General features: G+C 40.6%; 1 protein-coding gene across 5 annotated transcripts in view; it reads right to left on the reverse strand.

Moving 5' to 3' along the window:
- Positions 1–23772, reverse strand: part of Dnah11 (dynein, axonemal, heavy chain 11) — a 321062-nt gene that overhangs the window by 163754 nt on the left and 133536 nt on the right. For all 5 annotated transcript variants that reach the window (NM_010060.3, XM_017314946.2, XM_017314947.2 and 2 more), the window contains 8 exons: positions 22056–22216; positions 18559–18715; positions 18005–18150; positions 15358–15474; positions 8893–9031; positions 5501–5593; positions 3780–3974; positions 2018–2095 (listed from right to left, as the gene is read on the reverse strand). In NM_010060.3, coding sequence (NP_034190.3) covers positions 2018–2095; positions 3780–3974; positions 5501–5593; positions 8893–9031; positions 15358–15474; positions 18005–18150; positions 18559–18715; positions 22056–22216 — 1086 coding nt within the window. The remainder of the gene's footprint in view (positions 1–2017; positions 2096–3779; positions 3975–5500; positions 5594–8892; positions 9032–15357; positions 15475–18004; positions 18151–18558; positions 18716–22055; positions 22217–23772) is intronic.

Raw genomic sequence — 23772 nt, forward strand, 5'->3', positions numbered from 1 at the left:
ACTCAGTGTATAGTGTCACTGGAGCTTGGAGGCTAGCTTCAACAAAAGAAGCTGGAGGAAGACAACATCATCAGAATTGGGACTCATTAGGCATGTATCTACTTAACTGACCCAAATATCTGCCCTGGTTGTCCTTTACTCTGCCTTGAAAGCCAAGGTTGTTGTTTTTGATCTGTATCATCCTCACCAATCCTAGGAGTTGTAAAGGGCTGATCTTTAAAAGTGCCAACTACTTTACGGTGGTGAGTGTGTAAATAACATGGTCCTGCTCACATCAGCCTAAGCATATGTTGACTAGGTGAAGAGTAAAGGAAAGAAATGAAATACCTCAGGAATATACAGCTTATATTTTTGGAAACCATTAATCTCCCAGAAATTTTAGAATTTAATTTTATCCTTCCATGAACCATGGCCTACATCTGAAAGTTATACTAACAAAGTAATTATAGGTCTATCAGTAATCTACTTTAATATTGCAATGATTACATTTTTCACTAGAAAAAAGATCTCCACACAGAGCCTCCCTGGGCAATTGTCTCCCTTTGGGTTCAGCTCTGAGGACTGGCAAGTTCCGTGCACAGCCATGCTCCAGAACTCATATGCCATTCCAATTATTTTTAGATGTTGGCCACCAAATGTGTTTATACCCAAGCATCCTGAATGGGAAGGCACACAGCTCTGCAAATACCGTCTGCCAACCAAGAAAATAAGAGTGCTGCCAGGACAGTCAGGAAGGCCAAGAAGAAGCAAGCAGTGAACTAAAAATGGGGCTTAATAATACCTAGAGCTTCCCATCACAGCAGATAAAACCATACAATGCACAGCCCAGCACACAATAGGGACCTCAGAAATGTGGGTGTTGCTATCTCTTTTCTTTTCAAGCTTTGTTTTGAGGCCAAGGAAGGCTCAATCTCTAAAGGAGTAATGAAGGAAAATATTTGCACTTGTTTTCTTAATAGTATGGGAAGGAGACTTTATGGCAGCCCCAAAGAGGCAAGAAAGTAGTTTTAATAAAGGTGGGCAATGCTCATCAAACCCTGCGAGTCAGGTGGCTCGTTCACTCTGAACACTCTCACCCTTGGTGAAAGAGGCCAGGTGTGAGCATGCAGATGCAAGCCTGAATATGTTGGCCAAATTCTCCTTATCTTGTGTGGAAAGTCTAGTCTCTGGATGAGCCTATTATTTCTCTCTCTCTCTCTCTCTCTCTCTCTCTCTCTCTCTCTCTCTCTCTTTATATATATATATATATATATATATATATACATATATATACACACATACACACACACATACATATATATGTGTGTGTGTATGGCATGGTGTTTTTTGTATGTGTGGTGTGATGTGGTGTAGTGTGTGTGTGTGGTATGGTATGGTATGTGGTTTAGTGTGTGTGGAATGGGTGTGTGTGTGTGTGTGTGTGTGGTGTGTGGTATAGTATGATATGTGGTGTGGGGTAGTGTGTATGTGATGTGTGTATGGTGTGGTATGTGATATGCAATGTAGTGTGGTATGATCTGTATGGGTGTGTGAGTAGTCTGGTGTGTGTGTGATATGTGTAGTGTTGTGTTGTGTGTGTATGTGTGGTATATATGTGGTGTATGGATATGTGTGTTATGTGTGGTATAGTATGTGGCATGTGTGTGTGTGTGTGATATGCCATGTGATATGGTATGTATGTGTGTGTATGATACGTGTGGTATTGTGTATGTATAGTGTGTGTGTATATGTGGTGTGTGTGGTGTGGTATGTGGCAGGGTGTGCATATGTGGTGTGGTATGTGTGTGTATGTCTATGAAATGGAGCATGCAAACAATGACCTTTTTCACCTTCACATTCCATTGATCATGTGACACTGAAAGGAACAGTGTCACATGATCAAATGGCAGCTGTAGATTTCAGACCCTAGCTCAACATTATTGTGGCTTCACCAAAGGGACCCCTAAGCAACACTGAAAATTGTGCCCTCCAGAAAAGATTCCTCCAAGGCTAAAAGGTATAGCATGAGTTCTCCTACCTTACTCTTTCCTGTGCCTGCATTTCCAACCACAAAGACAGAGTGTCGCACGGCCAGTAGCTCCTCAAGCTGGACAACCTGCATACAGACAGCTGTCACTCAGGCCCTTTCATGACTGAGTGACCAAAAAACAGCCCATTCATTTTAGCTCTCTTACAACCCTACTCTGATCCCACTGTCATGTGGGAAAACACACTAAGCCCACACCATAGCTTCTTGGAGTTTCCCCACATAAAAAGCAGACATGAGTGCAATATGTTGTCATCGTCATCATCACTGCCATTGTCATTGTCATCATTACCATTGTCATCATCTCTGTTGTCATTATCATGTCCGTTGTCATTGTCCAATGACATCATCATCACCAAGGTTATGTCACCATTATCATGATTGTCATTGTCATCTTTATCATCATTGTCATCATCTCTGTTGTCATTATCATTATCATCTCCATTGTCATCATCATCACTGTCATCTTTGTCATCATTATCACCATTGTCATCATCACTGTCATTGTCATCACCATTGTCATTGTCATCACCTCCATCATCATCATCCTCATCATCACTACCATTGTCCTTGTCATCATCATCATCTCTATCATCATTGTCATCATCATTACTGTTGTCATGGCCATCATCACTGTCATTGTCATCATCATCACCACCACCATTGCCCTTGTCATCCTCCTCCTCCTCCTCATCTCTATTATCGTCATCATCATCACCACCACTCTCATCATCATTACAGCATCATTGTCATCATCATCATCACTGTTGTCATGGCCATCATTACCATTGTCATTGTCATCATCTCTATCATCATTGTCACTGTTATCATCACCACTACTGTATTGTCATCACCACTGTCTTTGTCCTGTCATCATAATCATCAGCATCATCAGCATCACTTGTGCAGCATGCATGTGTACATATGTGTGGAGGCCCAAGGTTCATGCTGAGTGCCCTGCTCTCTCCTTCTTTACCTTACTGTCTGGAGAACAATGAAGTGTTCTGTCTCTATAATCTGTCTGTCCCTACACTGAGGTGAGAAGTACATCCAGCTGCACATGGCTTCATATGGATTGGGGAGTTCAAATCCAGGTTCTCCTCTCCTCATGCTTTTGCAGCAAGCCCTCTCACTCACTGAGACATCTCCCCAGTCCCTATTTGATTGACACTTGATACATGGCAGGGGGAGTTACTTACAAAAATCAATGACTCTTTTACAGAGTTTTGAGCAGAAATGATGTATAGCAATCATTGCCTACGGGGGAGTGATGGCGCACATCACATAAACTATCTGAAACACATACTTTTCATGCATTGTTGATCATGTATTCATTGACCCCAATGCAGCCTTGTCTTTGTATGAGTCCGACAGTGCCTTCCTCAGAGCTGACATGCCTCCCCCAACAAAAATAACTGATGATTTTACTTTCATTATCCATGGATTGGAGAAGAGAGAACACAATACAATTTGGCACATGTAACCCAGAAGTTTTAAAATTAGCTAAAAGTATGGTTACATTTAGAGTCATGACAGTTATATCTACATTTTGAAGATCTCCTTGATAGAGACTAGATATCAAAGCATTTACTTAGATGTTTCTTAGCTGACTATCGTACAAAATGCTTGAAAGTATTTGATAAGATCATATTAAAGTCATGTAATATAGTTAATGTTTTGGATAAATAACACTTGGAAAGTCACTTGAACTATCAATCCCACCACCTGCCATCAACAGTAATATGTCTTTTACTTTGAGGATGAAGCTCTCCTCGGGCTGCAGGCGAAGTTCCAGGGTAGACTGCTTGACCATCTGTTCAAAGTGTGGTTTCCTCTGCCGAGGTACATCCAGGGCTGGAAACAGGTCGCTAACCAGGCCCAGGAACACTGGGACATCATCAGTTACAATTTTAGGCATATTAAAGTCCCTCAATGCTCTCATGAGCACCTAGGAAAGCAGACAGAAGACACTGAATCTAAAGGTGACACAGTGCATTTCAAACACTACATAGAAGCATTACATGATACATACTGTATTGAAACATGTGTTAATATGATGTATACATGTATAATTTTATGTTGTGTACCATCTAAAATCAAGTGTAATTTTTCAAAGTCTAATAAATACCTACTGAGCTAACACACATTTTAAATAGGATTTGTTTTTATTTATCGTGTGTGTGTGTGTGTGTGTGTGTGTGTGTGTGTCCACAGAAGGCAGAAGATCCTGGAGCTGGAAATACAGGCATATGTGAGCTGTTCACTCTGGGTAATAGAAACCAAACTCAGGTCCTCTAGAAAAGCAGAATATGCTCCTAACTGCTGAGCTATCTCTCCAGGCCCACAGCAGCACATTCTCAACCTTCACATCCAAATCTGATATGAGAACACTGTTCTCTGTCCACAGGAGGCAAACACTTTCAGGTTAGTGGAGCATGCAAGGCGACCACACGTGGCCTCAGAATAATATGAGCCATGAGGCCTACTTCTTCCCTGGGAGCTGTTCTGGTCTTCAGAACACCTCTGAGCCCATCTCTCGCCTTCACCAAACTCATATTCTGGATTGAACCAGTCTATCAGATCACATTTCTTGAAGCTCTCTGCAATCGCAGGATGATAAATACAAATGCTTTTAATTTTGGCTTTCATTTTACACTGGCTAGAAACTAAAGTTGGTGCTAGGCTTTAAAAGCAGTAACTCAAACATCAGAGTAAGTTATACAGAGAGCTACACGTTCCATCTTCACTGAACACTGGGTGGAATAAAGGAGCAAAGAAAATGTTGGCTAACCCTGAACAGAGACCAAGAAGAGATAGATCAGCAAATTTAAGACAAATAGTGTCCCTTACCATAAAAAAAAAATTCTAGAGAGATCTAGTTTACTCTATATTTCAAGATACATCACATGCATACTTGCATAGTTCTGCTATCCGGTCTCTTGTTTCTTCCTAAGCAAAGATAATGTCGGCTGTGCTGTCACCACTGAAATCTTTGGAGGAGAGCAGAGCTCTTCCCAATGGCCTCACAACTGCTGTGCATCTCACGAAGTTAACCTCTCCTCTTGGAGCCCACTTTAAGCAGTGGATGTTCTGTACCCCACTGGGTTGACCTGAGGTCACTGGCTTTTCAGAATGAATATCCCAACTTTATTAGCTGGGGTTCTTACACATTTCTCAAAGAAGATCAAACAGTGATGACTAAAATATTCTATTAGAGCTGTCAAAATACTTTTCGTGGTTGATATCTCAAAAACACTTATATAAAAATCACATTTTCCTTTCCCAGATCCCCATCTCTGTAGTCAGGAACACTTGTGACCAATTACAAGAAATGCTGGCCCTTAAAATAGCCTGCATTAAGGACAGATGTTTTAATAGATGGAATCATGTGTGCCTCCCCAGCCAGGTACATAATTCCGTCTGTCTGAAGCCATTTAGCTACTCACTCTGCAACATCATTTAGCACTGAAGTACCTGATCTTCGGGTCTATTTTTATCTCCTCGTTTCAGTGAGCCAGCTACCACCAAGACAGACTTAATAGCACGAAGTCCCCAGTCATAGTGATCCTAAAAATAAAAGCACAGGCACGCCTTTCTCAGACATTGAATGAGATCTTCATTCCAGAAGTAAAAGCTGGAAGCCAAAAGAGTTCAGATAGACACATATTTTTTTTAATAAAAGATTTACAACAATTAATTCTGGAAGCAAAATAATTTTATAGATCTTGTTTGTGGGGCGTGTATCTGACTTCCTTCAGCCATTTTCTAGACTCTTTCTGTAGCATCTCATTGCAGCTTTTGCCCAAGTCCCCATCTCTCACCTCAGCTCCTCTTCTTCAATCAAGAAGATTCAGCACCTTGACTAGTCCAGGCTCCCTTCCCTTTGTGCACCAACCTTCATACATGTACCCCTTACCTTTATTATCCCCATCCCAGCCATTCATGTCTAGTCACCTATCCTTTCAGTCACTTAGACAACTCTGCCCTAGTGCGAACATGAAATACAATAAAAATTACAAAATTCTATTATGAGCCAGTCTCTCCCTGAGACTTGTACACCATTCCCACTGAATCCCACTGGCCCTGGACTTCTGGAAGGTGGAGGCAGTTCCTGTCTATTTCAGTCTGTGGAGTTCCTGAGCCTGGCTTACAGCAAGGTGCTCAGTGAACATATATTCCATGAGTTGAATTCAAAAGTGACTGACTCCGTAACAGGATCTCACTATGTATCTCTGGCTATCCTGAAATTTGCTACAGAGACCAGGCTGGCCTTGAACTCACAGAGATAGTGCCTCTGCTGGGATTAAACATGTTCACCACCAGTCTTGGCTCCAAAACAACTGATTTGGGCTGCCTGGCATTCCCTCTCTTGTCCACCTATCTACCATCCTCAAGGCAACAATTCTCCTAAATGTTTCTCAGCTGTGCCTACAGGCAGGTCACCTCTCCTCCAAGCCTCAGCAGCTGTAGAGAGGCAGACAGAGTAGCCATCTACTTTACAGATGGATGTGGGGGTAAAGTTGTTCATGTGGGAATGAATGCTTTGTGAACACTGAAATGATAAATACATGAATATGCCATTTCATCCATTTGTGGATAATAAAACCAAATTAGGTCTTGGCTGCCGTTTCTGTTGGTAATAAAAGAAGAGAAGAACGGAAGTAAAAACACCCATGTGTCATGCCGATAATAAAGGTAAGGGGTGCATGGAGAACGTTTTCGTTCAGGTGTGTATCTGTGGGAGTTTGGGGGCTACAAAGACCCCCCAGATGGTCTCATGAAAAGTCTTGGCAGGAAAATTATTTTTATCACTGGTCATGGTAGAGATCATCTGGAAGTCACGAGTACAAAAGCAGACTAGGGCTGAAGAAGGAAGATAAAAGCAAGAGCCGACAGGTCTGCAGGGCACAGAGGCTGTCTGGGTCGTGGCCAGGTCCTTGCAGAGGTGATGCTAAAGGAGAGGATGCGCCAGAAGCTACCGATTCTATTCGAAGAGAACCCCTTAATACTGAAATGCTGTGACGACTACTGCGTCCTCGCTGCTTTTCCTGGTTTATCCAATAAGTTCTGACCCTAGAAAACCATTCTCGTGTTTCTATTCTCTTCCAACTTTACTCCATTGTTCAGGAATGTTTCTGATTCTTCACATTCCTCTCTACTCTCAGAAATGTCTGAGTTGTGCTTGTAACTCAGCTCTGCTTTCTAGACAGGCTTCCTTTTTCCATGCACGCAGTACAAGAACTCTTCTCTTCCTGCCTGATACCTAGCGCCCTACCTTCCTCTTGAATTTGGCTCCAAGTGTCCTAGATAAAGTTAGGATAAGCTCAGCTCCCACCAGCTCCTACTACCGCTCAGCTCAGGACTCCGTTATTTCATGAACTTCCACGCCCATCAACAGGATTATAACTACCCAACTGGTAATCTTGAGGTGATTTCAAAACACAGCATATGTAGCTGTGTGAGGAGATTTTAAAACACAACACATGTAGCTGGTTGAGGCAGCAATTGCAATACTCAGGAGACTGAGAAAGGAGGATTTCCAGGAGTCTGTGGCTAGCATGGGGTAGAGTAAGACATTATCTCAAAACAAAACAAAACAAAACAAAACAAAACGAAACAGAAAATAAATGCTACCTATTCTATGTAAACATAGACCTCTTCCTTTCTTGAGACCTTTGATAATATTTTCCTTCTCTACTTTCTTCCAATTTTTACTTCATGCAATTGAACCTCCAAGTTCTTTACTTGGCCTGTCTGTTTTCATCCGGTTTGTCTCTTACAACTCTGTCAACTGGCATCAACAACATACTACCTGAATACAGTAGATGGTCTCACTAGATGTTCATAATATTACTACTGTAACGGACACACTCAAAATTTCATTTTTCATGGGAAGTGGATATTTTTAGTTATAAAATTTAAATGGAATTTTAAAGGAGATTTCAGATTATAAGAAAAGATAAAAATACCAATCATCTCACTCCTCAGAGACAACTGTCAAAAATTATGTTTCCAGTCATTTTGTGTATAGAAAACACATCTACAGCTGAGGTCATACCCAATGAACCTTCTTTTGCACACGACACTGTGGGACAGTACTTCGCCCATGTTATTAAACATTACAGCTTCCTTTCCAAATACCTACCCTTGAAACGACAGGATGTCCGTATCTCTGATTCCATATCTCACTCTGAAAGTGGGCAAGTTAAGATAAATACACTGGATCGAACAAGTATCTGTGGGTTAACAGCGCCGTTATATAACAGCTACAGGCTAATGTCACAGGGAATCAGTGAGACACCACAAAAAGTCCTAAGCCCAACAGGAAGCTAAACTTAAGAAGACCGAAGCAGACACACACTTGTTTGTGGCACATCAGCAACTTCACAAACTTGCCAGAAGCACAGTAAAGAAGACTGGAGACTAGGATTAATAAACAAAGCCCCATTCAGTTTCAAAATAGGGATTAGCAACTGATGAGAAAGGCCAACATTTCTAGAATGTTTTCCAGAATCAACTTCACTCACCTTGTGACCCCTTCTGCCTTTTCCACTACAAGAAATAAAGGCAGCATGAAATCTCCTTTATAACTATAGCATCAACAATGCTCAGAGAAAATCCCATAACTCTTTTGTAAAGAGCCATATGGAGTATAAGTAAGATACTTATATGCACACTAAGATGTCTGAAATTTAATTTCAGGAAAAAGTAAGATTTGGAAAGCATGTAATTTGAACAATCCCATAGAAAATATGAAATCCTTCCAAATGTCTGTGTCATTTGAATGCTAAAGTATTCAACGTACATGTTTTTAAACGTCTATTTTAATATGATATAAAACCAAATAATATCCAAAGACTTCTCACCTGCTTGGACAGCAGCTCCTCACAGAGCGTGTACAAGGAAATGAACTTCCGGGCCAACGAGCGTGCATCCACAAACCCTTCCGCCACCAACATGATTTCACAGATCAGCTCAGTGTCCGGGGCCACCATGGCACAGGGTCTACAGTATAAATATGAGCTCTCATTTTAACTATTATAGTAAGGTCATACGTGTACATCACTTCAATCAGGTGATTAGTCTGTAGCAACAGTCTCACTACTCCTACGCAGGTCATAATGGCCTCTGTCAATACCGCTAACAAAACCCTTCAGTCCAACTAAAACACTTCTGCTGGACACTGGGGAGACGGTGAGACAGTAGAAATAGTAGACACCTGCAATGGGGGTGGGTGGCAAGTTTAAAGAAAATGCAGAGTTACAATACATTAACTTCCCTCTGCGTTGGTGGAATTCGGTCTTTGCTTGTTTGGTGGAGCTGGAGATTTAAGTCAGACTGAACCTGTGCTCTACTTCACAGTTACTCCGGGCTCTTAACTACGTGTTCATGATCTCACTAGAATGACAGGCACAGGAAGACTGAAGTTTTCTAGTAAAGGTAAAACATACTACCGGAACACAGCGTCCATTGATCACTGGAGAATAGTACCTCGCTCTGCAGCTGGTTTCAATAACCATCGGGCATACAACCTCCAAGGCACAAGTTGGTACAAAAACAATGAGGGAGTTATGAGTTTTGTTCTGATTTATTTAACAAAATGTGATGTATTTTAGTTTTCAAAGCTAGTTGTGCTTAATGGGCAGCTCAAAGAGTTCACGAATGCCTGAATGTCACCTTCAAAAGTGTACAAGTGGGGTTGAGGGACGCTTTAGCAGAGTCCCAGGTTGGCACCCAGTGTCCATGTGGCTCACACGCACCAATGACTCTAGTTCTAGGGGACCCAGTGTGGGTTTCTGTGGGCACAAGGCATGCACATGGGACACATATACATGCAGGCAAAAAACTCATACACTTAAAATTAAAAATTAAGCAAAACCCTAAATAGGTTAAAATATTTTGAGGGTATATAAGTTATCTCTTGCACAGTGCTACTAGGGTCCACCAAGAGGGGCTTTCCAGATGAAAATTTAGAAAAATGTAGCTTCAATTTCCTCTTTATGTATAGGAGGATTTCAAAAAGTTCCTACTCAAAGACTGGAGCCAGAAATAGCCAGACCTGAAAACTTTCCACTGAAACCTGGTACAGAGGGACCACAGGCAAATGAATAAAAGCTCTATGCTTTAGATTGTTAAGACTGTGCACCCCAAAACATTTACCTGTTTCTGTGAGTACAGTTACATGCTACTTTACACACAATTGATTTTTTTCACCCTGGGCACTCCCCATGGGTCTTTGGGCCTAGGGGACTGAAGCCTTAAACTAACCCGACCTCTGGATTATTTTTTTGTATTTATTGTTCATTGTGCAATGGAAGAATGGAAAGCAGAGAAAAGAAAAGGGTTGCCATATTATCTGTCATTACATCAGTGAACATAATACTTTTTTAGTTAGTGTACAAAACAATAGGTTTAATTGTAACATTTTCGTGCACACACGTCTTTGTATGTTACTCATTCAGTCTCCCACTACTCTCTCTTTCTCTCTGGCCCCTCCTCCCAAATACAACCTGTTCTCATGTCCTCTAAGTATTTACATATATTTAAATCTAAATCCTGCAGATAAGAAAAACATAAACAATGTTCTGTCTTTCGCCTCCTTTCCCACCATCCTCTCTTGGTTCCCTCCCTTCTCCTTCTTATAGAATGTGATCTTCCCTTTATGTGCTGGGACCTGATCCTTGGGCCCAGTGCATGCTAAGCACCATACTCAGAATACTGAGCCACATTCTGCAGCCTGCAAACACTAGCATTTACTGTGCATTTACTTCATACCACACAGGGTGCTAACACCTCCTTCCTCCTGGTCTCACTTAATTTTAACACAAGGTGAATATTTTCATGTCTGCCTTTACAGAGGTGCAGGCTGATGGGTGTCCCTGGAAGTTTCAATATGTACTGTAGAGCACATTGTTCGTGGTAAGTGGAGAAATTTAGAAACAATTACAGCCAAGCCTCAGAATGTTCCCGACACCATGACTAGCATCAAAATATAAACAATGCTGTAGGTAGTTTATCAAATGAAATTTATGAAATGTCAAAAAGATTTAAAACTTTACAGCCCAAATGAAAGATGTCCATGAGGTAAATTGGGTCAGAAACGTGAAAATGCAGTGCAGACAAGTGTGCTTTGCAGCTATTACATTCACCGCTGGGGTGGCAGTATGCTCTGGCTGAAGAAAATGAGCAGACTATGCTAGAGGAAGCTGTTATTATGAAGAGGGGAAACATTCAAGATAAGATGTTAGAAGGTTTGATGAACATTACGGAACAGAATTAAATACTCACTCTGTATTATCTACTGAAGTTTTCATTTTGTGAATTACATTTGAGAAGTGGTAGCATAAAATTAGAATAAAATATAAAAGAACTATAATTAAATATAAAAATGGATGGATAAACATATTTTAGGCTTAAAGAATTAGAGGAATTCTCACTTAAAACTATAAATATTCTTATAATGTATATAAGGAGACATTTAATTCTTTTGAAGGCATGCTAAGTAGTTAAAAGACGCACTGTTAATCCTAAAGACCTGAAAATCAACTGTTAAGCTTGTAGATTATCCTCAGGGACCAAGAGGAGGTTGAGCAACACAAATTATAGCATGTGTGAAGTTCAGGGTGTCCTTACAGATAATGCCCGGAACAATACATGCTAAAACACTTGCTAATCCAGAAAACGGGATACCTTCCATAAAAGATGTAGATCACCAAAACAAATCTAAAGAGAAATAAAATCTCAATAACTTCCTATCTATTAAAGAAATCCATTACTGAAAAGATTCCCATGAAGAAAAATATTGGTCCAGACACTTTCACGGATTAATTCTACCAAATACTTTAGCAACAAATAATACCAGTCCCACGCAAAGTATTAGAAGCAAGACACATGATGGCAGCATTTCTCTGATGCAAAAATCAAACAGGTTACACAGAAAACACTACAGACCAGTATGCTCTGTAGTAAAGATTTTTAAAAATATCGAATAAAATCACAACATATTGTATTCAGCAAATATGTAAGAACAAGGCCTCGTTTTATGCCAAGAACGTAAGACTGAAGGACTGTTTATCATTAGAAAGACAATTGCTATAATGTTCAGTAAATCGACAGAATAACAGAAAACATGTAAAAAGCTGTAAACAACAAAATCTGTGGAGGAAAACACAGTTGAAAACTCCAAGCTTTGGCTAAGTAAGCTTCCTTAACTAGAATATTAAAAAATCAAGATAGTAGCCGGGCGGTGGTGGCACACGCCTTTAATCCCAGCATTTGGGAGGCAGAGGCAGGTGGATTTCTGAGTTCAAGGCCAGCCTGGTCTACAAAGTGAGTTCCAGGTCAGCCTGGGCTACACAGAGAAACCCTGTCTCAAAAAACGAAAAAACAAAACAAAACAAAAAAACAAAAAACAAAAAAAAAAAAAAAACAAAAAAAAAAACAAACACCAAAAACTAAAAAAAAAAAACAAAAAACAAAAAAACCCACGGAGATAATTGGTAAATATTTCATGATATTCAAAACTTTTATCTTTGATGGGCATCATCAAAATTGCAAAAAAGAAAGCCACAAAATAAGAGAAAAGTTTCATATTGTGTGTTATCTAATAAAGGAACTGTTTACACAATACAGCATTAAGCACACACACACACACACACACACACACACGCACACACACACACAAAACTCTTTCTCTCTCTGGGAATGGCCAATAAACACATGAAAAATTACTCAAGACTGTGAGCCTTAATGGAAATATTAAAGTAAACTCATAATGACACACTACAATGGCTCAATTAAATCAGCTAAAACCTACCAAATAATATCATAATGTCAGCATTGCTAACAATGTTAGATATTTAACAACATAAAGCAATGGAATTCTCACTCACTAATGGTGAAAGTTTAAAAGGAGTCAATGACCTTTGCAATGTTGCACATTTTTTTCTAAGTAAAGCATGCATTTGCCACATGACCAATCTTAAATATACCCCTAGAAGAGACAAAAAATGTGTTCATGCAGAGATTTTCACAATGTTCATAGCAGGCTTATTCACAAAGGCTATGGATTGGAATCAAGGCAAAGTCCATCAACTGGTGAATGGGTAAAGGGCGTGCAATATGTCTGTACAGTAGAATACTCAGTGATTAAAAGAACAAACTCCTGGTCAACACAGAAGCTTGGACTAATCTTAGAAACGAAATGTTTAGATAATGATGCTAGAGAGCAGGAAGGAAATTGTAGGCTTATCACACCCACACTCCCCTTCTGCCTTAAGGAATTGTATATGATCCTGGTCTACATGTATATAGACCAGGTGTATATGACAACTATTCACTGATGGTAAGTAATAAGGAAACCAACATTAAAACAGTTCTTTGGTATTCATAGAACAACTTATTAAGTATAAAAGCTAATTCACATACTATTAAAATATATCAACTTATTTTTACACATGAGTACACACTCGCATGTAGAATATATGTCAATGTGTGTGGAGGCCAAAAAACATCTGATGTCACTCCCGAGGCACTATTTATACCCCTCCACCACTTTTCTTTCACTGTTCTGGTACTAGCAAAGTTAGGCTAGGCTGGCTAGCTAGTAACCCCCAAGATCCAAAATCAAGATAAAATGTGTTCCAAACTTTTTGAAACATGTTGAGGAATAATGGTGTATGTGTAGGGGAGCCTTCCTTAATTAAGTCATGTCTCTACAAGTACAGTAAACGGTGTATGTACATTAAGGTGCTACAATTCATATGTCAGAATAGAGTTGAATCTAAGCTAAGCTGTCTCAGGTAGCATTGGTTATTGTTGTGTTGTGACAACATGTTATGTGTTCAGAACCAAGATTGCAGCGAAAATCACAGAAATGCATCTCCAATTCATTATACATTATATTCTGAATAAATTCTTGTCCTTGCACATTCAGAAACTGTTGCCAACTTTTCCTGGACCCACATTTAGTCACTTGAGCCCCTAAGGGGTCATGGCTCACAGTTTAGAAAGTTGAAATTGATAGGAACTCCAGAAAAGATATATGTAAGCCTTAATCACAGAGAGTTGTGTGTGACAGAAGGATTAGTTTCCAACTGGCACAAGGGGCCTCCTTAGAGTTTAGGAGCTGTCTTCTCAATCTGAATATTTGTGATGTTCCAACAGCTGCTCACTTGATGGAAGCATGCCAGTGCACCAGATTACACCTGGATGACATAATGGAAAAGCTAACAGTCATGATGGGTATCGAAGATGCACCTGCAGGTCTTCTTATGCAGGCTGCTGGTGGCATATATATTGGCTGAGTGTTTGAAGAAAGGAGGTCAGCAATGTATTTTAATCATCGTCTGGCAATTTTACATCTAAGATTTTATTCTGTGGTTGGGGGAAGAGCTCATTACTAAAGGGTTTGCCACACCAGCTTGAGGACCTGAGTTCAGTCAGTCTTCACCACCCATGTAAAAGCTATCTCCAGTAGCACACACTTGCAATTCTAGTGCTTGGGAGGTGGAGACTGGAGGATCCCAGAGGCTTGCCAGCTGCATGGGTGATCTCCCGTGTCAATGAGAGATCTTGCCTCAAAAAGTAAGGAAGAGAACATTTGAGGAAGACACCTCTGGCCTCCATATGCACGCATACAACCGAGCACATACATGCATACACCTGAAGACTCTGAAACAAACATACTTTTTAATAAGAATAAATTTTAGTTTAATATCAAAAACAAAAACAAAACAAACCAACCAGAAAACAAAAATAAGCCTGCCACACCACACAAGGCAATAAAGAAATTGTAGATGAGTCATAAGAGGGATGATTTTGGAGATGTGGTAAATTATACTTCCAAAGATTTTCAATAGTATAGTAAAATATGTACAAAGAACATTACAAAAATGAAACTAAATAAAACCATGCCTCTCTAAAATATAAATTATAGAATAAAGTAGAAAAACTATAACAATCATGATGTCTAGTTGGCAAATAACTTCTCTTTATACATGTCTGCATTTACCAAATGCTTTATAACTTGTGAAAGTTCTGTTTACAATAAAACAGCAATGAAAAAGCTAATATTAAACACTTGGAATTACCACATAACTTGTACATACTGATTTGAGTGCTGGTTTCATTACACAAGGGGTGAGTCTATCATGGAGACAATTATCTCTATAAAGATCATGAGGAAAACTATCTCTATAAAGCGATCTCAGAGAGATAAGTTTTCCATAGGAAATTAAATTCTCTGGAAAAATAAATGGCATGGTCAGAGCGAGCCAACGTTAGGTGGCATAAGTGTACCACAGTATGTGAGCTGCGAGAGAAGCACTTGCCTGAACAGAGCTTTGAGGTTTTCTGGTAATTCGGTTCGACCGGCATATCCTGGGTTCAGAGTAATAAATATTCCAACCGAGGGTTTCAGCGGGATAGTCTCTCCAAGAAATACAAATCTACCATAAAGAGAACGTTGATGGAATTAAATGTGTTCACTGAACATGAATGCACACTGACAAATGCAAGCCCCTGCAAAATGCAAATGTGTATTAGAAAGCTGTTTGTCCTGGGTAATTTTCTTTAAGATTCATAAGCACACACATTTCGAATGTTTTGAAGCATATTTATTAAAAACAACCCCCCTTCCCGTCTAGAATCACAATATGGGAAGCTTTTTCCCCCTCCCCACAGCCTAAAATGGAAGAACGGAGAGCTAGCTGACTGCTTAAGATTTAATCAAAGGTGATGACAGTTTTGCCTTCAGTTCCTTGAATGGAGCACTGCACAGAGAGTATCCATGCTCAAAGGAGCAGGAGGAACGACTCCCTGTCCAGTTTCACCTGCCCGCCCGTTATTCAGTAAATCTCTACTAAGCATCTCTGCATGGTAGGAATGTCTGGTGGTCAGGACAGCAGGCCAGTGGGCTCTGCTAGGCTCAGAGTACAGAGCCATCAATGCCACACATTAGGCATGACAATTATCCTCTTTGTTTCAATTTCCTCATTTAATAAAAAGGGAGAATAATCCTACCTACTGGTGAGGATCTGAAAGAATATGAAATAATGGTTTGCAACACAATACCCAGGGCATAGTAAATATCCAACGGATATTAGCTATGAATACTGCTATCTTCACCACGCTAAGGCTAGGAAGAAACAACGATTTTCAGAAAGAAATTATGAGTGCCCAGTTAGACCTTTGATGACCAAGGCAATAAAATGGTAACAAGCAAAGTAAGCTTTCAGACAGGGCCAAGCAGACAAAATGTAAGGTGACCTCAGAAAGATCTCTTGAAGGAAGGGGGAAGGCTAAAGTGGTGTCTCAGAGGAAGGAGAGCAGAGACACAGATACTGGGGCTTTCTGGGGGATTTAGATACTAGGTAGCTAACAGCAGGTGATTATTTTAATGGTTCAGGTTAAAATGGAGAAATCAGGATTTTCCAAAATGTCAATTAAGGGAAGGCAGGCAAGCTTGGCTCACAGAGGTCAGGAGTGTGGTCAGGGTCTAAGCATCTCTCTCCCAGCATTCATAGCAATGATGGGCAGGGCCTCCAAGCAGAGGGAGGAGCCTCTAACAGATGGACTCAGCTTAGATCTATGGCTTAGAACCTGAAGGGTAAGGAGAATTTAATCAACTCATGAGACCATGATGGAGACTTGCAGCCTGTTTATGAACAGGAAGAAGGAAGAAGGGAGAGGCCTTAAAATGCAGGCAGAGGCACCACCAAGTATGCCTGGGAATTTTCAAATCACTTCTGACTAAATACATAAATCTGCATGACAAAGGACGGCCTCAGATGACTTTATCGGGATCCCAGATAATGGGATTCCGAGTAAAAGTCAAATATGGCCGGGGATCTAACTAAAATTCCACTGAGACAGAACCAGAAGTGAGGTGGGTAAGGCAGCAGGCATCTGGATGTTGGAAGCTGGTGTTAGGACCCAAAGGTGGAAACATATTTCTCTGACAAACTGGAAACTTCTAGAACAAGTGCACAGCTCTGAGAAAGGGATTGGGGTGGGAATCCTTTATCATTGAGGTGGGGGAGAGCAGACTAGAAGTGTTCTCGTGCACAACAGAAGTAGCTGAGCAAAATACCCTAAACATGGGAGAGATGAACAGGCTGGCTAAGCCCAGCTGTATTCGTGGAAGAAGGCCACCAAGAGAACTACATTCACATGGTGTATCATGCTTATTCTGAAATTTTAGTCATCGAATTCCAAATGCTTTGCTTTCGGAATAAGGTGCCACAGGACAAAGAGTTTACATTCCAGATACATCTGGGATGGTGTTGCCCCCAGTCACTCATTGGGAGGGGTCCCAACAAAGCGGGTAGAGATGGAAGATCTGGCACTTTGACTCTAGTGTATTAAATGACAGAGGCTTAGGAGACCTCAACTGCATTCTTGAGTTGCCATATGCAGCCATTTCAGCAGAAGTCTGAATGATGAAGGGAGAGGACATATAGATGCCTGTGCATTATAGTACAGAGGTGAAGCTTGGGAGCTGCATAAAGTCAAAAAGGGAGAAGGTGGAGGCAGGGGGAAGGCCTGCAAGCACGAGCCTGAGAGATCCAGCCTGTCCAAATCCTTTCCATCAATCAACATGGGGCTCTGGAAGGGAGGCCCTGTACTTTCCAGATGAGAGGAAACCTGGAAAGGGACAGTGTGGGGGAGGGGGTGTCCTATGCCTTGGGTGAAGCAAACTCCTTGAGACTTGCCAGAAGGCCAAGAAAGATGAACACTGAAGCCTCTTCACGGACCTCAACACAAAGCTACTAGTAGAGATAGGTGGCTGGGTTATTCAGCATTACTATTTGCAATTATTTTATCCATTTAACATGACAGAGATGAGTTACAAAATTCTGAGAAGGTAAGGTTATCTTCTGACTGTTCGGTGCGAGGGGGTAGGTGGATAAAAAGAACCAAGGAAGGAAGCAAGCAAGCAAGGAAGCAAGCAAGTCAGCCAGATAGCCACAGGCCCACCTCTTTCTCCCGTTCCTGATGGCGTCATGAATCATCTTCACCTGCACTGCCACTACAGACAGAACCTCCACAGCGATGCGGTTGAACTCATCAAAGCAGCCCCATGCTCCCGTCTGCACCAGTCCTTTATAGATGTTTCCTATGGACTACAAGGAGGTGGTAGAGTCAGAGTGGAACAGAGGGTCTGGGACACTGACAGGTGGGACAGCTCTGATCTTAAAAACCAAAGTGCTCCAGGATCCAGAGCACTGGGTACCAACACGACATCACACGTGGAAGAATCCCCATGTTGTTAAGTTTTGCTTCACAAAATGACTAAACCTACTGAGTAAAGTCACCTTAAGTCACAGTAGATGTACATGTAATACAAATGAACTGCATGGTCAGACTTGGACTGCAGGCCTACACTATCACGAAGATGAAAATATAGAAAAACCTGAAAAATTCAGAAGTGAGAAATACTTCATGGCTCTGAGCATTTCAGACAAGGTATATGGCTCTCTCCAAGTGGGATTCATGTGGCTGGAACATATTTTATGCATTTAATAACTTACCCTGTAGTCCATTTGCTCTGAGCAGTTGAATACGTAAACCATCATGCCCAGGGCACGGCCAAGGTCTTTGGTGGTTTCCGTTTTCCCTGTTCCAGCTGGGCCAGCCGGAGCGCCGCTCATGGTCAGATGAAGTGATTGAGTTAAAGTGATGTAACACCTTCACACAACAAAACACAAACACTGCAGTCAAGCCTGCTCTTTTACGGTACACTGAGTCTAAATGATTTTCTTTTAAAAAGTGGCTAAAAACCAAAGCCTAGAAGCAAAAACCAACTGTGAGCTTTGGATTTGTTCATGGCAAATGTGAATCAGCCTTCTAGGTTGGCCATTTAAAACAAGTAGAAAAGAGTGTGCTATTTTATTTACCCACTGTCTCATCTCCTAAGGGCTGAGATAAAAATATCTTTATTTGTGATGTGATTGAATATCTGATACTTCTAGGTGAAGATATTATTAATAAGGTAGATAATACCTCAAACTGGGTATAGACAGACTAGTGAGGGGGAATGGGCCTTAGATGATGATAAGTTAAATATGACTGCATTAAATTGTTCTGTAACAAATACACTAAGAGTTGAAATGTGCATGTATATGTGAGCAAGAATATATGCCTACTTCAATACAGAAGGTGATTGCAAGTGCACGGTACTATACTGACTAAAACACTGCAGTCAACGTACTTTAGGAATTTATTTAGAATGTGTTGCACATGCATTTAGACCATGATACTTATTTGGGTAGGTAGAGGCCAGAGGTTCTGAGACTAAAAGTCTCATCCAAAGGATAGAACTTAATATCTGCAAAAGGAGCAACTAGTAACAAGTATTCCTCAAGCAGCTGGTGATCTTTACCTGGGGTCTCCATGCTATTTCTGTGTTAGTACAGATAGTGACAGTCATGCCTAGAGTTGGTAGACCAGGGACTAAGATCTAAGATCTATTCTGTAGATCATCAGATATCATCAGCCCGAAGCCTTCTGACCTCTGCATCCTGAGGCCTCTTATCTACAAAGTGAGCTTTCTGTGGGGCTGCATGAAGAAAGTCCAGGGGGAAAGCTCTGAAGAGTTCAAAGTGCCATGCCAATAGAAATAAGCAGAAAATGGGCAACAGCCCTTCTGTCAGATGCAGGTTGAAGAGCAATTCACAGCAAAATAGAGGAGAAAAGACTCGTATACCAGGAACTGAGCCCTCTTTGTAGAACCTGTCCTCTCTGTCCACAGTAGGAACCAAATGCCTAACAAATGTAGTGTATGCAAAAATGGCATTTCTAGGACACCTGCTTGAGGACATTTCCTCTGGACTCCCTTTCTACTGACTGTAGCAACCGGGGAAGCCATACTCAGTTGGCCATGATTGGGCATGCTCACCTCTACAGTGAGACATCAGCTTCTGTGTTCATTAAGACATTGAATTTGCCAGACGTGGTGGCACAGACCTTTAATCCCAGCACACAGGAGGCAGAGGCAGGCAGATTTCTGAGTTCGAGGCCAGCCTGGTCTACAAAGTAGACAGGACAGCCAGGGCTACACAGAGAAACCCTGTCTCGAAAAAAAAAAAATAAAGATAAAAAAAGACATTGAATTTTAGTGTTTTTCTTACTGACACCTTAACCAGCAATATCTTCACCACTATAGCCACTGCAGGCATTACCAGTCTGTCAGTGGCAAGCTGGCCAGCCTGTCTCTGAATGTGATGACGTAAGGGGAGTCAGCATTGGCCCTACCTAATTTCCAAAGAGATGGCCACATCAAATGTCAAATGAGACAGAATGGATGCACTTAGAGGGAATCCTCACACTTACAACAATTCACAGGTATGCCAGCGATGAAAGGGAAATGAAATGCACCATTGAATGAATACCCTTTCCAACATTATCTGTGCTACCAAGAGAACATGCACTTCTTAAACTTCCAAATGAAGCACACAGAGAGTTTTCAATTCAAAATTTACTAAGCAACCAACGTTACACACTGGAATAGTTTACATTTCCCTTCTTTTCTCCTGTTCCTTCCCCTCTCTTCCCCTCGTCTCTCTTCATGGTGGTATGCACAAAGTATCTGCGGCTACTTTCAGGTAATTACGTCAAACTACGACGCCCAGTTCTTTTTAATTGTACTTAAATGACAGAGCGAAGGTAAAGTTAAGGAGACCTGATTTAGACAGTTCCAGAAGTTGTACAATATATAAGTGATAAACTTGTGTTGTTATTAATGTGTACACAAACAATCCCCGCCCTAGGAAATCCTGCCAGAGTCTTCAGGGACATAAATATCTTACAATCTGTTTATACTTCAGTCATAGGACATAGTTAGAAACAATGAGGTAGGATTCCCCACCTCCTAAATACCAAAGATTAAGTGTGCTTGCTCATACCACATAATTAAAAGGAGCCATAATCCTAATAAAAGAATTCATATCTGGGAGACATCTTTACCTCTGCAAAATTCTATGTATCTATTTGTGGATCACGAAATAGCAATGAGCTTTTGGTAGCAATCAGTTGGCTGGCCCTACGATTTTCCTAGACCACTTTGGCTGTCTTCCTGTCCTTTAGCTCAGCCAAGCTCCTGCCTACCTTGGAACTTCAGTATTTAACTATGTCTGTAAATCTCTACCCTAGAATCTGGGTGCAGCTGATTCTATACTTGGGTCTTATCTCAAAGGTCTTCTTAGCCTACAAAGATTTTAATCCAAAGTCTGAAATGCTCTAAAACATGCTTTTTAAGCATTTGAGAGTTTCATTTTCAGATTATGGATGCTCAACTTGGAGCATCTATGCAAATATTTCAAAAATCTAAAAATATCCTGAATTGGAAATATTTCTGGACCCAAGCATTTCAGACAGGGAAACTCAATCTGAAGTAGATGATTCCTTCCAGACCCTTTTTGACAAATCACTCTATTATGCTTCTATTATAGCAAGCAATGCGCCCTAAAATAAATACCTGCCATTTCTCTCATCCTCACCTACTTGAACACCACACTCGGCTGGAACTTGATCACTGTGACAGCAAAGACACTGTGGACAGTTCTTAGCACAGCTCTTCATAAATACTTGATAACTCCTTTAATGAATCTTAGTTTCTCTCTCATCACTGTATGCAGGAAAATGGCAGTCATCATAGGCTGTCCTCGCTACGCCTGCACTTCCAAAAAGAGGACAGGGACAGAGGAGATGATGATGGCAGAGATAGTGGACAAAGGCCTCAGGCACAACCAGGCTTCCTTGAGCCACATTAATCCACACATCCCTTCTCCGTTTGTTATGATTGCATTACTTCTGTAATTCTGTCTCTCTTAATTCAAATTTTCTTCATCTTATCTCTAAAGTTAACACTTGGTGTCTTGCATAGTTACTTTCCATGCTGCTTTCATTATTGCTTCCTAACAGGTCCCTCTGTTCCCCTTGGCCTCTCTTCTCATCCTTATGCCACTCCATCTACACAAAAGGACACTGGGGCTTGGTTCTCTCCTCTGTGGGAAGCTATATGTGTTACCTGTCAGTGAGAGGAGTGATCACCAGCCGTGGACTGTTTCCCAAGTATTCGTAGAAGTACTGGAAGTGGGCGTCACAAATATTAACAACGCAGTGTTTCCTTGAATCCTCCCACTCGTGTCGGAGTTGAGACAGCCAGGTAAAAGCATGGGGGCTGACAACCTACAATCATTGCACAGTCTTAACACACCGGTTCCCGATAGTTCTGAGGCAACAAGCTGGTTAATCTCATCACTTCTGCTGACTCTCATTCCTAAATTCTCCAGGAGGAACTCTCTTGCACCCTGTTGCAGATCTCAGCTGCGTGACTAATCAGAAATAGGTGTGCAATGAAAGTCTTTGCTTTAAATTGTCTTTTGTGCAAAATGGCATCAGTTCATTCAAGCAATTTTTTTTTTTTACCTTTCATGAATCACCCAGGGTGTAGTAAGTTTTGTATCTTTATGTGCCTATTATACAGATCTAATAAAAAATCATTATCTGCATTAAAATCACACATAATCCATGATTCATGCACATTGAAGTACAAACTATGCTTTTTGCCTGTATACAGAACTTTTAATTTCACTTTTATCAGATTATATGAAGATGTTTTTTATAGGTTACTCTTTCCTATATTACTCAATTTTATCTATCACTTCTCTAGTTTGAAAACCATTTCTGTGTCTTTCAGGGTTTGTGGGACTCTAGGGCTCCCTGGAAATCACTTCAAGTCATCAATACTCTTGCCTATAAGTTTTCCAAAGACTAGGCATGAATCAACACTACATAGACATACACTGTAGAAGATTAAAAGTGAGGAAAAGTGTTTAGTTTAAAAAATAAATAATAATTATCTGTATTGGTGGCCTAGAAAGTAGTAAGCACAACCACCTTATAAAATAAATATATTCTAATATATTATGATTTATGCTACTGCAAATAAAATATGAATATATAAGAAAGGGCAAGGTCATATTCAAAGAGCAGATGTCAACAGCTCATTAACAAACTGAAAAAAAAACAGTAAATGGTGCTTTGCAAGGATTGATCTGAGATTAATTAAAAATGTTCTTTACTATCTTCTATTCATCAACTTCATTCTTCAATTCATCAAGGACTGTTTAAGGCTTAGGTAAAACTGTGTGTGTGTGTGTGTGTGTGTGTGTGTGTGTGTGTGTGTGTGTGCGTGTGCTCGCAGGTTCATGTGTGTATGTGGGCCTGTGTGACCAGAGGTTGATATCATCAGGTGTCTTCCTCAATAGTTTTCCACTCTATTATTGAGACTGAGCTTCTACTGATAGTAGTATTCAAGGCTCTGTCTTGCCGGCTGGCAGCCAGCACCCAGGACGGTCCTGTCTCCTTTCTTATGCTGCAGTTCTGAGCACATGACATTAACCTAGCTTTTCATGTAGATTCCAGGGTCTGAACTCAGGTCTTCTCACTTGCACAGTAAGTACTTCCTAACTGAGCCATATCTCCAATCCTGAAAAAGGCACTTTCTTCTATTTCCATGAGAAAATTAAAATTCCCTTTGATTTCAATAGAGAAATAAGGAGGAAATGAGAGAAATAAGTAACATAGAGTGTTTTGTGCTACAAGCATTCAAACTGATATGGAACTGACATTGTATTTTTTAAAAAGCAAGATTAACAGGTTTGTTTATATCCTTTAGAATTTTGTTTTGCTTTAATTTCAATAGGAAGTTTTTTTCTCTCTCTCTCTCTCTCTCTTCATCT

This window comes from Mus musculus, chromosome 12 (genome assembly GCF_000001635.26).
Source record: "Mus musculus strain C57BL/6J chromosome 12, GRCm38.p6 C57BL/6J".
NCBI lineage: Eukaryota > Metazoa > Chordata > Mammalia > Rodentia > Muridae > Mus > Mus musculus.